Below are 16,545 nucleotides of genomic sequence, written 5' to 3'. Positions count from 1 at the left end.
TCATTCAGTATATTGCTACTTTTACCAAAAATAGACAATATTATGCAGACAGAGTTATGGCCCGATAATCGATTGTTTTCTTTTGTTCAAAATCTAAAGCAATTGCTGCTGTAACATGATAGGTTTTGTATTTGAGTCTGAAATGTATTTGCTACATTCAAAATAGGAGCAGTAATTCCAATCCCGCCTGATCAGTTGACAAAACATGTAACTTTCAGAATCAGTTTAATTTTGTCTAAAAATGTTTATGTTGCATCAAGTAACCCTGCCTGCGTCATCATTTCAAAATGAAAAAAGAATCCTCCAAGCAGGATTCCAAAGGGTTGGGACAAAGGATAATTTTTGCGGGATGGACCTTTGTTACTCATAGAAAACTCAGCCACTTGAAATACTTAAATATGTGACGTTGTCAGCAAGTGCATTGATTGATTCTGACTTTCAGCAGATCACACATAACCTCCAGCAAAGCTAAACAATCAGTGACTGTTTCACTCACAGAAAGTTCAATACCTTCAAAAAGTCTTGCTACCAGCCTAATGTCTTTGAAGTATAAATGTGAGGTGATTTTCACAGAATTGCATTAGAATGTTTGTTTAATGGGGTGACGTGGAAGAGAAGATATCACATGGCCAATCATGTCTTTGTTCAGTCAGTAGTAAACTAGGAGATCACCACTGAGGAATGCACTCCTGGTCATATACAGCATTTACGAGGGATGATTTATCTCTTAGATTCCAAACATTTAAGAATTAATGCACATTGTGTCTGACTGATCCATTTTAAAAGCCATTCAGTTCTCTGATGTCTCCTCAATGTTAACATTCCTAGAGCAAGTGGAGTGGTTGGAGAAGCTTGGATTGTTTTACTTGGAGCAGAAAAGTGTAATGGGATCTTTACAGAGGCATTCAATGATATAAGTGAATTTAATTGGGCAAATGAACAAATGCTTCAAAAGGAGTAAGGACTTACCTGAGGGTAAATCTATACTCTCCTTTTAGTAGCCCAGAGAAGTGTCGATGATATTATTTTTGGAGAATTGATGTAAAGTGTATCTTCACATTCTAGAGTTTGTAAATTATTGATGATGCAATATTTCTATTCGTGATTGATCCAATGCACTCTAATCTTCTGTTTTGCTCTTCTAGCTCTCCAATCATCAGGCACACTCACCAGCACAGCTCCATCAACAGTGACTACTGCACGCACTACTGCAGGCTCAAGTATGTCCAAAAAGATACATTTCCTCATTGTTTGTTATCAAAATGAGTTCCACTCTGACATTCTCAACTCTGATCTTCCTTGAATGATGTTAGAATCATTGTTTCATGGGAATGATATAGAATGATAGAGTCAAAGAGATGTGCGGCACAGAAACAGATCCTTTGGTTCAACCCGTCCATGCCGACCAGATATCCCAACCAATCTCGTCCCATTTGCCAGCATTTGGCCTATATCTGTCTAAATCCTTCCTTAGTAAATGCCTATACGATACCTTTTAAATGTTGTAATTGTACCTATCTTTACCACTTCCTCAGGCAGCTCACCTGCATGAAAAAGTTACCAGTAAAATCCTTTTTAAATCTTTCCCCTCTCACTTTGAACCTATACACTCTAGTTTTCAACCCACCCACCCATTCCTCAGGTATTCACCCTACCCATGCCCCTCATGATTTTGTAAACTTCTATAAGATCACCCCACAGCCTCTGATGCTCCATGGAAAAAATCCCCAGCCTATCCAGCCTCCCCGGAGAGCTCAAACTCTCCAATTCCAACACCAAGCTTGCAAATCTTTTCTGCACTCTCACAAGTTTAACATTATCCTCCCTATAGAAGGGTGACGAGTATTGCATGTGGTATTGCAAAATTGGCCTCACCAATGTCCTATACAGCCACAACATGCCATCCCAACTCCTATACTCAATGTTATCACCAATGAAGGCAAGCGTGCCCAATGCCATTATCACCATCCTGCCTCTCTGCGACTCCACTTTGAAGAAACTATGCACCCATACGCCTCGGTGTCTTTGTTCAGCAACACTCCACAAGGCTCTACCATTTACTGGAAAAGTCCTGCCCTAGTTTGCCTTATCAAAATGCAAGAGCTCACATTTATCTAAATTAAACTCCATCTGCTTCTCCTCGGCCTATCTGATCAATGACTCTTTGCACTCTGAGATGACCTTCTACACTGTCCACTATAACAAGCAACATTGGAACTTGATAGGGTAAAAGACTGTTGTTTTTATCCTACAAAGTTAAAAGTGAGCTTTTCTACTTGAGTTAAGAAAAAAACATCAGTTCCTACTTCAAGATGTTTCTTTGTCTTCTCATTGTAAACTTTATAAATGATTGGTAACAAAATTAGTTAAATACTTAATCTCAGAAGGCAGTTTCAGAATTTTTAACTTTTACTTTCATCCCATCTGGATGTCTTATCTTTTAAATGTTGGAAAGGAAGGTTTAGAAAAAAAATATGCTCTTTTGCTGCTTTTACTTTCCTATTTTTGAGGTTTGGTCTCTCTGAAAACACTTTCGGGTGGTAGATGATTTCTGTCCAGCTCCGCATTGGGAATATATACCAGTGATGGTCTCTACAGTCAGTTGTATTACTAGATGGTACAAGAGTAGAAAATCATACCAGCGGGAGCACTTGCTGTCTGATTCCAACTGTGTTCAGTTTTCTTTGTCTCTGACAACAAACATCAGTCCATTCTTTTTGTATTCAGTTGTGGTTTGCATTGTTGTTCTCTATTTTATTCTTTGAGCAGTTCACACTCCACTCAGAATCTCCAGCACGGCTCCCACAGCAGTGACCATGACACCCATTACAGGCTTAAGAATGGTCTTGTTTTGATGTCAGTGTAGCTACCAGCCTAATGTCTTTGATGTATAAATGTGAGCTGATTTTCACAGAATTGCATTAGAATGTTTGTTTAATGGGATGATGTGGAGGAGGAGATGTCACGTGGCCCATCATGTGTTTGTTCAATCAGTAGTAAATGAGGAGATCACCATTGAGGAATGCACTCCTGGTCATATACCGCATTTACTAGGGATGATTTATGTCTTAGACTCCAAACATTTAAGAACTAATACACATTGTGTCTGACTGATCCATTCTAAAAGCCATTCAGTTCTCTGGTGTCTCCTCAATGTTAACATTCCTGGAGCAAGTGGAGAGGTTGGATTATTTTACTTGGATTGGAAAAGTGCAATGGGATCTTTAACAGGGGCGTTCAATGATATAAGTGAATTGAATTGGTCAAATGAGCAAATATTCAAAAGGAGTAAGGGCATACCTGAGGATAAACCTACACTCTCATTTTAGTAGCCCAGAGAAGTGCCTATGATATTTTTGGAGAATTGATGTAAAGCGTATCTTCACATTCTAGAGTTGCAAATTATTGATGATACGACGTTTGTCTTCGTTATTGTTCCAATGCATTCTTCACCATCCTTTTGTTGTTCCAGCAGATCAATCATTAGGCACATTCACCAGCACGGCTCCATCAACAGTGACTACTACACGCACTACTGCAGGCTCAAGTATGTCCAAAAAGATACATTGCCTCATTGTTTGTTATCAAAATGAGTTCCACTCTGACATTCTCAACTCTGATCTTCCTTGTTGTTTCATGGGAAAGATAGGGCACAGCCAGATATAGAATCATAGAGTCATCGAGATGTACAGCACAGAAACAGACCCTTTGGTCCAACCTGTCCATGCCGACCAGATATCCTAACCCAATCTAGTCCCATCTGCCAGCACCCGGCCCATATCCCTCCAAACCCTTCCTATTCATATACCCATCTAAATGCCTTTAAATGAGGCAATTGTGTGAGCCTCCACCACATCCTCTGGCAGCTGATTCCATACACGCAGCACCCTCTGTGTGAAAAAGTTGCAGCTTAGGTCTCTTTTATATGTCTCCCCTCTCACGCTAAACCCATGCCCCCTAGTTCTGGACTCTCCCACCCCAGGGAAAAGACTTTGTCTATTTATCCTATCCATACACCTCATGATTTTGTAAGCCTCTATAAGGTTACCCCTCACCCTCTGATATTCCAGGGAAAACAGCTGCAGCCTATTCAGCCTCTCCCTATCGCTCAAATCCTCCAATCCTGGCAACATCGTTATAAATTTTTCTGCACCCTATCAAGTTTCACAACATCTTTGCAATAGGAAGGAGTCCAGATTTGCACACAATATTCCAAAAGTGACCTAACCAATGTTCTGTACAGCCACAACATGACCTCCCAACACCTATACTCAATACTCTGCCCAAAAAAGGAAATTATTCCAAATGCTTTCTTCACTATCCTATCTACCTGTGACTCCACTTTCAAGGAGCTATGAACCTGCACTCCAAAGTCTCTTTGTTCAGCATTGATCTAATGTTCTCGAATTTTGATGCTGTTGAATTTATTGCCCTGCTAGTTTTTTCCACGCAACCCTGCTTTCACCAAACACAGGCATAATTATTATGCAGGCTGAATTACTGAGGGCTTCTCAATTGGTTTCTTTGTCCTAGATTGAAAGCGATGACAGTTGCAAGCTGGTCAAGTTTTATTTACAACAAAATTAATGCTCCAAGGGGAACTTTGTATTTCGAATCTGCAATAAATTAATTCAGAGCTGCAATTCCAATCCCACTTGATCACTTGGCGACACACAGTCAGACACCATTTTGTTTTGTGGTAAACATATTTTTAAATTGCATCGAGCAATTCCGCTTGGATCACTCTTATCAATATTTATGATATCTTCCTCTTATACCTGGCAAGCTGATGTAGTGTTGGGAGAAAAAAATTAATTTATGCAGGGATGTTTCTTTGTTGGTCCTAACTCTCTCAGTGACTTTGAATAATTAGGTGTGTGTTGTTATATTGATAGTATCTGTCATTCAGCAGTTCACTCATCACTCACAAGCTCTACCACGGCTCCAACATCAGTGACTACTGCACTCACAACAGGTTCAAGTACCTCCATTCAGACTTTTTAACCTCCTCAGTTTGAGAGCAAAATGGTTGTTCCTCTCAGGCCTAGTTGTTGCAGAGTTATTAAAATTGAACGCTTTCTTCCGTCTGTCTTCCTTGATGAACTTTTACCATCTCAAATGTTCTTTTACAACTCCCTTGCTGAGTTGCAATTTCTCTTCACGAAGTCAATTACGTATTTTCCTTCCCGTATGGAGTCACACAGCGTGGAAACAGACCCTTCAGTCCAATTTGTCCATGCCGACCAGCTATCCAAAATTAATCGGGTCCCATTTGCCAGCATTTGGCCCATATCTCTCGAAATCATTCCTTTGTAAATGCCTATTCAGATTCATTTTAAATGTTGTAATTGTACCTATCTTTACCACTTCCTCTAGCAGCTCATTCCATACACAGACCACTCCTTGCATGAAAAAGTTATCAGTCAAATCCTTTTTAAATCTTTCCCCTCTCACTTTGAACCTATACCCTCCAGTTTTCAACCCACCCACCCATTCCTCAGGTATTCACCCTACCCATGTCCCTCATGATTTTGTAAACTTCTATAAGATCACCCCCCAGCCTCTGATGCTCCATGAAAAAAATCCCCAGCCTATCCAGCCCCTCCATAGAGCTCAAACTCTCCAATTCCAACACCAAGCTTGCAAATCTTTTCTGCATTCTCACAAGTTTAACATTATCCTCCCTATAGAAGGGTGACGAGTATTGCATGTAGTATTGCAAAATTGGCCTCACCAATGTTCTGTATAGCCACAACATGCCATCCCAACTCCTATACTCAATGTTATCACCAATGAAGGCAAGCGTGCCAAATGCCATCATCACCGTCCTGCCTCTCTGCGACTCCACTTTGAAGAAACTATGCACCCGTACGCCTCGGTGTCTTTGATCAGCAACACTCCACAGGGCTCTACCATGGATAAGTCCTGCCCTAGTTTGCCTTATCAAAATGCAAGAGCTCACTTTTATCTAAATTAAACTCCATCTGCTTCTCCTTGGCCTATCTGATCAATGACTCTTTGCACTTTGAGGTAACCTTCTACACTGTCCATTATAACAAGCAACATTGGAACTTGTTAGGGTAAAAGTCTTTTTATCCTACAAAGTTAAATCTGCACTTTTCGACTTGAATTAAGAAAAAAACATCAGTTCCTACTTCAAGATGTTTCTTTGTCTTCTCATTGTAAACTTTATAAATGATTGGTAACAAAATTAGTTAAATACTTAATCTCAGAAGGCAGTTTCACAATTTTTAACTTTTACTTTCATCCCATCTGGATGTCTTATCTTTTAAATGTTGGAAAGGAAGGTTTAGAAAAAAAATATGCTCTTTTGCTGCTTTTACTTTCCTATTTTTGAGGTTTGGTCTCTCTGAAAACACTTTTGGGTGGTAGATGATTTCTGTCCAGCTCCGCATTGGGAATATATACCAGTGATGGTCTCTACAGTCAGTTGTATTACTAGAGGGTACTAGAGTAGAAAATCATACCAGCGGGAGCACTTGCTGTCTGATTCCAACTGTGTTCAGTTTTCTTTGTCTCTGACAACAAACATCAGTCCATTCTTTTTGTATTCAGTTGTGGTTTGCATTGTTGTTCTCTATTTTATTCTTTGAGCAGTTCACACTCCACTCAGAATCTCCAGCACGGCTCCCACAGCAGTGACCATGACACCCATTACAGGCTTAAGAATGGTCTTGTTTTGATGTCAGTGTAGCTACCAGCCTAATGTCTTTGATGTATAAATGTGAGCTGATTTTCACAGAATTGCATTAGAATGTTTGTTTAATGGGATGACGTGGAGGAGGAGATGTCATGTGGCCCATCATGTGTTTGTTCAATCAGTAGTAAATGAGGAGATCACCATTGAGGAATGCACTCCTGGTCATATACCGCATTTACGAGGGATGATTTATGTCTTAGATTCCATACATTTAAGAACTAATGCACATTGTGTCTGACTGATCCATTCTAAAAGCCATTCAGTTCTCTGGTGTCTCCTCAATGTTAACATTCCTAGAGCAAGTGGAGTGGTTGGAGAAGCTTGGATTGTTTTACTTGGATTGGAAAAGTGTAATGGGATCTTTAACAAAGGTGTTCCATGATACAAGGGAAGTTAATTGTCCAAATGAGCAACTATCTCATTGGCACAAGTACCCAGCTGAAGATAAATCTACATTCTCCTCATAGTAGCCCAGAGAAATGCCTATGATATTATTTTTGGTTAAGTAATACAAGCTCATCTTCATATTCTAGTCTTCATACGTTCCTGATGACAACCCTTTTACATATGCAGTTGTTCTATGCATTCTTATCTTCTGTTTTGCTCTCCCAACAGATCACTCATCACCCACACACTCTAGCACAGCTCCATCAGCAGTGACTACTATGCACACTGAAGGTTCAAGTATGTCGATAAACAGCACTTACTTCTTCATTGTGCTATTGGATTAGTCCCAACCTGTTATTGATAAATAATTCTAATCCTGACATTTTGAGACTATAACTTTTTTTCCCTTTGTCTTTGCCAATGAACTTTTAAATCCTCAAATTGTCTTCACAGCACTCATGTTTTTCTGATTCAGTTGAGATGCTTTATTTGTCAAATCGAATAAAATAACAGTGTAGAGCCAAAATGCAGGATGCATCTACACTTCCATTATACGAGTCTAGAGGACTTCTGGTTAGTCCCTGACGCCAAATTCTGGTATGGTAAAACTTTGCCTTCAAGAATTCTACTGATAGAGAACTTGTTTGATGTTATTAGCTTTGTTAATGTCAATACACGCGTGGACTGGATTGAACTCTGCAAATGTTGATTGCTCTGCCATGGATTTGTATGTCAAAAGTGATCGTGAACTCTGATGTCCCCATATTTTTCTTTAAATGCACACATCCCCCAGTTGCTGCCAATAAAACCTCTCTGTACCCACAGGCTGTTATTGCAGTCTCTTCTGATCTACAAAGTGAATGACATATTTTCTAAACCTTTATGACAATTGGGATTGTTGAATGTTGAGAAAGCAAAGCAATTTATCCAGTAAAAAGCAAAATCTACACTCCCATTAAACTAGTCTTCAAAATTGTTCTGGCATGAGCATAGAATAATTATACAGTATGACACACAATGCACAGCAATAAAAATTACACCCTTTCCAAATCAGCACTAACTGTGTTTTTACTGGCATAGTAGATCTTAGTTTCTGACTAACCAGAATGACTAAATGCTTTGGCGCTTAATATTAATTTTGAAAATGTGGAGTTTTGTTCCTTCAGGTTAAATTAATGTTGCAGATTGTTAAAAATTGCAGTTATTTTTTCTTAGTTTTTTTTTTCATTTTTCTCTCTAGCATCTTTTACTTAATCCCAAAGAACAGATTGGATCTTTTCATTTTTGATACAATGATTAAAGTATATTTATTAAGTAAAAGTAACTACAGTGAAAGGTATTTGCTGCTTTTATAACTTTCTGCTTTCCTGTTTGTGAAGATTCATCAATCTAACTGGTTGCGCAGCTTCTCTGCTGCTTTCCTTACAAATTAATGGGTCAGCTTTGTGATAACCTAAATTCAAACAGCTGCCAGAAGACCAGAACTGTCCTCGGACAAATTTGCTCAAAGTTTCTGAACATCTGGGTAGTGAACTGAAAAAGCCTTCAGTTAGTTGCCCCCAGTAAGATCCTGGCAAAACAATTTGTAGGTATGTTTATGTCATGCATTATTACTCACCATTTTGGTCTTTCAGCAGGTCACTCAGCACTCACAACCTCCAGCACTGCTCCATCAACAGTGACTACTGTATATGCAACAGGTTCAAGTATGTCTCTGAACACACCTTTACTTTTCATTTAGTAGTGTGATGATCGTCACTTTGATATCTGGTCACCAGCTGGTCACATGATCGTTGGAGCTGATTTTTCTTTTCTTTGTCTTCATCAATGTCATCAAAAGTTCATTTGTTTTGATGCAATTTGGGTCCTGTTTTTCAAACTGGATGAAATAGTGATTTGACTCTATAATGCGTAAGTTGGTAGAATATTGGGACAAAATCCAAGATTATTTTCCAAATAAATCTGCACTTGACCTAGTCTGGAGGACTGTCTCTTTGTCTCTGATAGCTACCCCTGCATGCAGGAAAACATTAGTTTCAAGAATCCTGTGGATGGAAATCAAATCTTCATTTCTGTTCATGACCAATCCTACAATGACTTGGATTTTGCTGTAAATCGAAAATGGTGTGGCTGACAATACTGGCTCTTATTAGTCGTTAAGTACTTTACCAAAGTGTGGCTTCCCAGGTATTTGGTTCAATGTGGAGAAATCTGATAATTGCTGTCAGGGTAAACTCTGCTCCAGCATGTGCTGCGTCTGTGCTGGAGGAATCTGATCATTGCCATAGCCTGAATGTAGGATAATTTTCCTGCATTAACCACACTCTAAGACCAGTGAAAACTGGAGCATTTTACCAAATCGGGAGTGGCCCAGGTCTTAATGGCACGGAAAGCCGTGCCTCCACTTGAACAAACTCTAGCCCTGAGAAATTCTTTTGTAAGTATGGAGTCTCATTCCCTCCGACCAGTAGTGCAGATTATTAATAAGTAAAAACATTTTTAATATAAATGTTACTTTTTTTCTCTTTTGTATCTTTCTCTTTATTTTAAAGATATATTTCAATAATTTCACTTCCTTTAAAACAATTTAAGGATAATTTGCATTTCCAACTTTTTAACTTTCTGCTTTGGTGTGTGAGAGGACTAATCAATCCAATTAGGAAGTTGCTTTCCCTGGTAACAAATAACTCAGCTCTGTGGTACAGCAGTCCAAATTCAAACAACTACCAGAAGATTGGCATTCTCCTTTGACAGAGTCAAACAGTGTGGCACTGGAAAATCACAGCTGGTCAGGAGGCATCCGAGGAGCAGGAGAGTTGACATTTCGGGCATAAGCCCTTCCGCAGGAATGTGCGGGGGAAGGGGGCTGAGAAATAAATAGTGTGGGGTGGGGGTGAAGACAGCTGGGAAAGCAAGAGGCACATGCATGTGGGGTGTGATTGGGATAGGTCAAGTGGGGAGGGTGGAATTGATAGGTGGGAAGGCAGATGGACAGGTGGGAATGTTCAAGAGCGTGATGCTGAGTTGGAGGGTTGGTTCTGGAATAAGGTGGGGGAAGGGGAGTAGTGAAGTCGATGATGATGTCATGATGTTGGAGGGTTCCAAGGCAGAAGATAAGGTATTCTTCCTCCAGTTGGCGGTGGCTTGAATTTGGCGGTGGAGGAAGCCCAGAACTTGCATGTCCTTGGGGGAGTGGGGTTGAAGTGGTCAGCCACAGGCCAGTGGGGCACCTTCACTTGCCGCCGCAAAACCTGCATCCACCCTCCCCCTCATCTCTGTCCAAGGCCCCAGAGGATCTTTTCACATCTGGCAGAGATTTTCCTGCACTTCCACCCACTTCATCTACTTTGTGTCCGTTGCTCTTGCTGTGGTCTCGACTACGTTAGAGAGACAGCGCAAACTCACAGAGCATTTCAGGGAACATCTCTGAGACACGCACCAAACAACCCCACCAGCCTGTGGCTGACTACTTCAACTCTTCCTCCCACTCCTCCAAGGACATGTAAGCCCTGGGCTTCCTCCACTGCCAACACCTAGCCACCCAACGCCGGGAGGCAGAACACCTCATCTTCTGCCTTGAGACCCTCCAACCACATGGCATCAACACTGTCTTCACTAATTTCCAAATCTCCTCTCCCCCCACCTCAACCTAGATCCGACCCTCCAACTCGGTCCAACCCTCTTGAACTAACCCACCTGTCCCTCTTCCTTCCTACCTATGCACTCCAGCCTCCACACTGACCTATCACAGTTGCCCCCCTCCCACACCTGCATCCACCTATTGCCTTCCCAGCCACCTCCCCCTCCAGCCCCACCTACATCCTCCTATTTATCTCTCAGCTCCCTTCCCCCTGCCCATATTCCTGATGAAGGGCTTATGCCCGAAACGTCGACTCTCCTGCTCCTTGGATACTGCCTGACCGGCTGTGCTTTTCCAGCACTACAATTTTGGACTTTGACTCTCCAGCATCTATCGTACTCACTTTCTCTTGCCTTCCTTTGACAAGTGTGCTAAAAGTATCTGAGCATAGTCTGGGTGGTGAATAGAAAAAAAGACTTTACTTAGTTGCCCTCAGTGTAATAATGACAATTTTATTTATAGATGTGTTTGTGTCATGCATTGTTACTCATCGTTTTGATCTTCCAGCAGATCACTTATCACTCACAACCTCCAGCACTGCTCCATCAACAGTGAATACTACCCACGCAGCTGGTTCACGTATGTCTCTGAACACACTTTACAGTTTGATTTTAGTTTCGGAATGGTTGTTGCTCTGATGTCTGGCTCCCAAATCTTCCTGATTTTTGAAAAGTGATTAATTTTATCATGTTGCATTCCCCATTGAAGTTTTATCAGTTTGAATGTTCACTACGAGTTTCTCACTCACTTAATACATCTCTCTTTACAAAGCAAATGAAAATTATTCCATGGGCTGTAACAAGTGGAAGCATCAAGTGTTGCGGTGACAAGCTAGTTTTTTTCCAGGACAGTCATATGCACACTTCTCTTAAATTAGTTTTGAGAATTATCTGTTTTGTCATCACGTTGAAGAAGGTTAAGACAGACATCTTCATTTTGTATTCTGAGTGAATGATCAATGATATCATGGTGTTACATTCAACCGTGACAAATATTGCTACTCATTTATTTGGTTTTCTAGCAGACAACTCATCACTCACACTCCCCAGCATGGCTCCTGCAGCAGTGAATTCTTTATTCACACCAAATTTGCATATGCCCCTTTCACTTCATGAGTGTCAGGACTGGTTACCCTCTTGATTTCATCAACTTCTGTTTGATTTTCAATGGATGATTTTTTAAAAATGAACAAACCCTATACCTAGCCTTTCTTAGCAAACTTCATGATAAATCTAAGAGCATTTTATGGTATCCCCATAGTTATGCAGACAACTGCCCATTCTAGTGGAACGCTTATAGACAGCCCACTCTCAATATAATCATAATTATAGTTATTACATTCTTCAGCCCTGAATAAATTCCTTCAGATGGTGAAACAGAAGAGGCAATATTACATACAGCCTTTTGTACTTAATATCGATTCCATTCAGGGATTACAGTAATTTTTTGAAGGTCTTTCTGGAGATCCTCTTGAGCTCTATGTTTTGATGTTCAGGGATTACTTTTTTGGACTTCCTTCTCATTGTCACAAGCACATTTCTGAGGTGATGCCATTAGTAGTAATAATTCCCACTGTACTTTTGTTTGCACTGGGGATATTTGGATTCTGACTGAAACAGCACTGGAATAGTTAATCAATAATTATTAAATTTCTATTTAACTTGAAGAAGCCAGAATATTGAAAGGAAGCATTAATTCCTTCAATACCACTGTCTTTAAGCTGGCACAAGATATCGGGCATAACAAAAGGCTTTTCCAAAATGACAGACGCATACTCCTACATACAAAAATCCGTCAACCTTTGCATATTTTTCATGAATTGCTGAGGTTATAGCTATGACATGAACAAAACATATTTTAACCAGTCAATTGTTGTCCTATTTGTCAACAAGATTGGTTAGCTCAGTTGGCTGGATGGCTGGATTTTAAAACAAAATGATGCCATCAATGTTGTTTTGATTCCCACAATAGTTGAAGTCACCATGAAGGCCCCATTTTCTCAACCGCACTTAAGATGTGGTAATAATCATGTTAAACTCACCATCAGTCATATCTTTTGAGTGCGTGCCTGATCCTCTGGGACATTACTAACTTTATCCTATTTGCTGCATCTCAGATCTTATTCTCAGATTTAAATTTAGCAATGAGCAGTGTTAATTACAGTAAAATCTATTTCAGGTATGATAGATCCTAAGTACAAGTAGCCCTAAACTAGAGATTCTACATTCTTATGCAAGGAATGCTTTCCATCAGTGACTTAAAGTTTTCTTGGATATCAGTTAGTTGAGTATTCCTTTGTGAAGAAGTTTAAAACTGATCTCTCTCTTTTGCAGCTGCTGTGAGTGAATTTTCCCAGTGATGTTGGGACTTTTGGGGTGAATTTGCCCACTGTCCCCATGTGCTCAGAACATTGACCATATTAGTGCACCTTATACATTTCTTAAGGCATTCCTGATATGATGCTGAGATGAGGCCAGATTGTTTCAACTTTACACCAATGATGTTTAAAGCAACTGGATTGAAATAATAGTCATGTGTGGCAAAGATTGGATTATCAAGTGTATCATCTGCAGAGAGGGAAGAAAAACAATATATTGTGGCAAAATCTCCATCACTGTTCAAGCTGATGAATACTGTGAAGCTTCTGTCCTTCCAGAAACATTTATGGTGTTAAGTTGACGGTTTATTACTGTGAATAAACAATGATTGTGTTTGAAGCATTTGGGGATGTAAACGTTCATGTGTTGTAATTTGATTTTTCTGCAGATGTTACTGAAACAACATTCAGAATCTCCAGCACGGCACCTCTATCCACAAGCATTGCACCAGCTTCACGTACGTTTCCCACCTTAGGATGGTGTAGACTGTTCATTTATTAAGACAACTACATCTCTGTGCTTACAATCCCCACTCTTCAAAGCCTACTCTCACTCCCACAGATGGGGAATGTTAAGTGAATAAGCACCTCTGCAGTAACTGTAACTTGCTTTGATGCTTAAAAGTCAGTGTAAAAATGGAGCGCTGGCAGGTTCTGGTATTCTCAGTGACCAACATCAAGGGAAAAGTTGCTTAGTGGATCTGCCAGTGTGTCACAATGCAGACCAACATTAAGAAAAGAATGGGTAAAGTTATGAAAGACCTTGGGGAAGCAAATATACCCAAACTGTGCCAATGGCACAGAAGGTGAATCCTGTGTGTGATCTGGTATTTACCATTCTGGTGAAGCTGGTCCCAAGTACCATTTCTAGTTTGTATGATATTTGGTATTTCAAATGGGATTGTGTTGCAGTTGTCAACAAAGGGGCACCACGTGAATGACCAAAGGAAGATACTGATGAACTAACAGCTCATAGACACTCCAGCCAGGCTTTTCCTGGTCTGCCATTTTTTTTTGCCCTCAGGCTTTTAGACTGCCTTAAAGGAAATAAATTATTTTTATTGAGCTCAGCTATATTGTGGAGCTTTGTGGGTGGATTTGAGCTGTAAAAACATCAGATGGAAAACTGAACGTCAAACAAGTTGGTGACCGCAAGAGTCAGAGTAGAAAAAAGAAGAAACTTTCTGGAAGCCTCTAGGGAATCTCAGAAGATGCCTTAATCCTTTATCAGTTTGTATCGATGTTGAAGGGCATAGTACAATGAGGTCTAAGCTAAATTGAAAAGAAAAGAAACCTACTTGGAACTTAGTGCCACTCCTGGGAGCTGGCACAGTGTGGTTGGTGCTATTCAATTGGGAGACAATGTGGAATCAGGAATGTGGAAGGTCAGAGTTGGCTTTCTTGCTAGTGGAAAGCCTCTGCCATTGGTATTCCAGCCTCAGTGGGAGAGTGGTGCCCGCCTGTGACCTCTCGTAGCAAGGATGGTAGAGGTAGTCCTTGGCAGGCACCCTCTGCTCCCAGAGAGGGCCCTGATGGCAGCAAGGCCTGACCATTCGGGAAGATCTGCGACCGTACCAGCACCCTCTTCAGCGGGGCCTGCCTCATTTACCTCTTCTCTGGGCCCCAGAACTACTCCTGGTATGAAGATGGGATCCAACTACAAGTGGCACTTGGAAATGGCCCCACTGCATCATTAAAGGAATGTCATGAATGTGTTTGTAGTTCTCTGAAAAATATCTTTAAAGGGAAGAGGACTTCATTAATATGTTTAGGTAATCTGTCACAGAATAATTAAAGCTTGATTTATAGATAATTAGTGCCTTGCAGGTTTCTGAGCACTTAAGTAACCTGAAAGCAAAATGCAGTCTGGAATGTTTGGTTGTTGTACATGATTGTGCTTGATTGCACACTGTGTGGGTCAAAATGCTTTGAAAACCATTTACAGAAAGGCTGACGTCCTTACTCTGCATCACCGCCCCCCCCCCCACTCTCCACCCACCTATCCAAGAAAGCAATCTGAATCAGTTCACACATTCATATGTCTTTTATTTTAATCTTATTCAAGGTGTAATAATCCAAATCATTATTATTCTTTGACTTTTTCAGCAGGCAATGCATCATTCACCAATTCCAGCACCGCGCCAGCAGCAGTGACTCCTGCAGCCTCAGGAAATCAATCAACAGCAAAAGGCACGTCCAACTCTCTCACGTACTCGCCTCTCAGCTCTTAGCAATGGCACTAGCACCTGACTCTCTCCAGGGAAACAATAACAACAACCTGCATTTACAGTGCACCTTGAAAAACATCCCGCGACACTTCACAGGAGCATCACCCAAACAAAATCTGCACCATTTATGCAGATACTTGGAACAGGTCACCTTAGAGCATGGTAAAAGAGGAGTGGGAAAGACAGAGAGATTTAGAGAAGGAATTCCAAAGTTAGGGCCTCGGCTGCTGAAAGTACAGCCACTCAGAGTGAAACAATAAATTCTAGCAGGAGGCCAGTATTGGAAGAGAGGACACAGAGATCTGTAGAGTTGTAGGGCTCGAGGAGATAGGATGTCATGGAAGAATTTGTGATCTAGGTAGCACTTTTAAGATCAAGAAGTTAATGTAGCAGTGTAGGTCAGAAAGCAAGGGGTAATGGGTGAAGAGAATATGGTAAAACTTATCTTAAGGGAAGCAGAGCTTTGGATACACTGAACCTTATGGAGATAAGCAAATGGGAGGCTGGTCAATAGTGTGTTGGAATAGTCAAGGCTAGAGACATGAAGGGTTTTAGCTGCAGATGAGCATATGTACTGAGGTTTTATTTCAGAGAACATGTGGGATGCTTTGGTCTTGGAGGTTCATCTGATGTTCAGGTGGGAAGTTAAAAATATGACCTGACTGAGCATTAGACAGTGGCCAGTGAGAGGAAAACAATTTGATGGTAAGGAAACCAAGTTTACAGGAGGAACCAAAGACAATAGGTTCTATTCTCCTAAGCTTTAATTGGAAGAAATGTCTACACATCCAACACTGGATGATGGACAAGCAGAAGTTCTAATACCTCACCTTTTTTCCAAATCTTTAACTTATGTAGCATTTTTTGCAAAAACCTTGTGATTTTTGAATGGCGAGGTTACCATGGGACACGCAAGGCATAACCTGACCTGTAGCTAGCAGAGTTCCAATCCTCCCACTTCCTTCAAACCAAAGGAGTAGCCATGGGCACCCACGTGGGCCCCAGCTATGCCTGCCTCTTCATAGGATATGTGGAACAATCCATCTTCCGCAGCTACACTAGCACCACCCCCCACCTTTTCCTCCACTACATCGATGACTGTATCAGCGCTGCCTCGTGCTCCCACGAGGAGGTTGAACAGTTCATCCACTTTACTAACACCTTCCACCCCGACCTCAAATTTACCTGGACC

The 16,545-nt window shown here is 40.9% G+C and overlaps 1 protein-coding gene across 30 annotated transcripts in view; it reads left to right on the top strand.

Annotated features, from left to right (window-relative positions):
* The window catches only part of ptprc (protein tyrosine phosphatase receptor type C), a 156,662-nt gene that overhangs the window by 72,063 nt on the left and 68,054 nt on the right, over positions 1-16,545 (top strand). For 3 of the 30 annotated variants that reach the window (XM_043699750.1, XM_043699758.1, XM_043699749.1), the window contains 7 exons: positions 1,146-1,220; positions 3,473-3,547; positions 7,337-7,405; positions 8,743-8,814; positions 11,256-11,327; positions 13,515-13,583; positions 15,232-15,315. The exons of 2 other annotated variants lie outside the window; for them this stretch is intronic. In XM_043699750.1, coding sequence (XP_043555685.1) covers positions 1,146-1,220; positions 3,473-3,547; positions 7,337-7,405; positions 8,743-8,814; positions 11,256-11,327; positions 13,515-13,583; positions 15,232-15,315 — 516 coding nt within the window. The remainder of the gene's footprint in view (positions 1-1,145; positions 1,221-3,472; positions 3,548-7,336; positions 7,406-8,742; positions 8,815-11,255; positions 11,328-13,514; positions 13,584-15,231; positions 15,316-16,545) is intronic. 25 more of the 30 variants (XM_043699766.1, XM_043699769.1, XM_043699773.1 and 22 more) reach the window with 23 other exon arrangements.

The sequence above is a fragment of the Chiloscyllium plagiosum genome, chromosome 11 (assembly GCF_004010195.1).
Source record: "Chiloscyllium plagiosum isolate BGI_BamShark_2017 chromosome 11, ASM401019v2, whole genome shotgun sequence".
Lineage (NCBI taxonomy): Eukaryota > Metazoa > Chordata > Chondrichthyes > Orectolobiformes > Hemiscylliidae > Chiloscyllium > Chiloscyllium plagiosum.
Note: the sequence above shows the minus strand (reverse complement) of the source record. Positions and strands in the feature narration are given on the sequence as shown.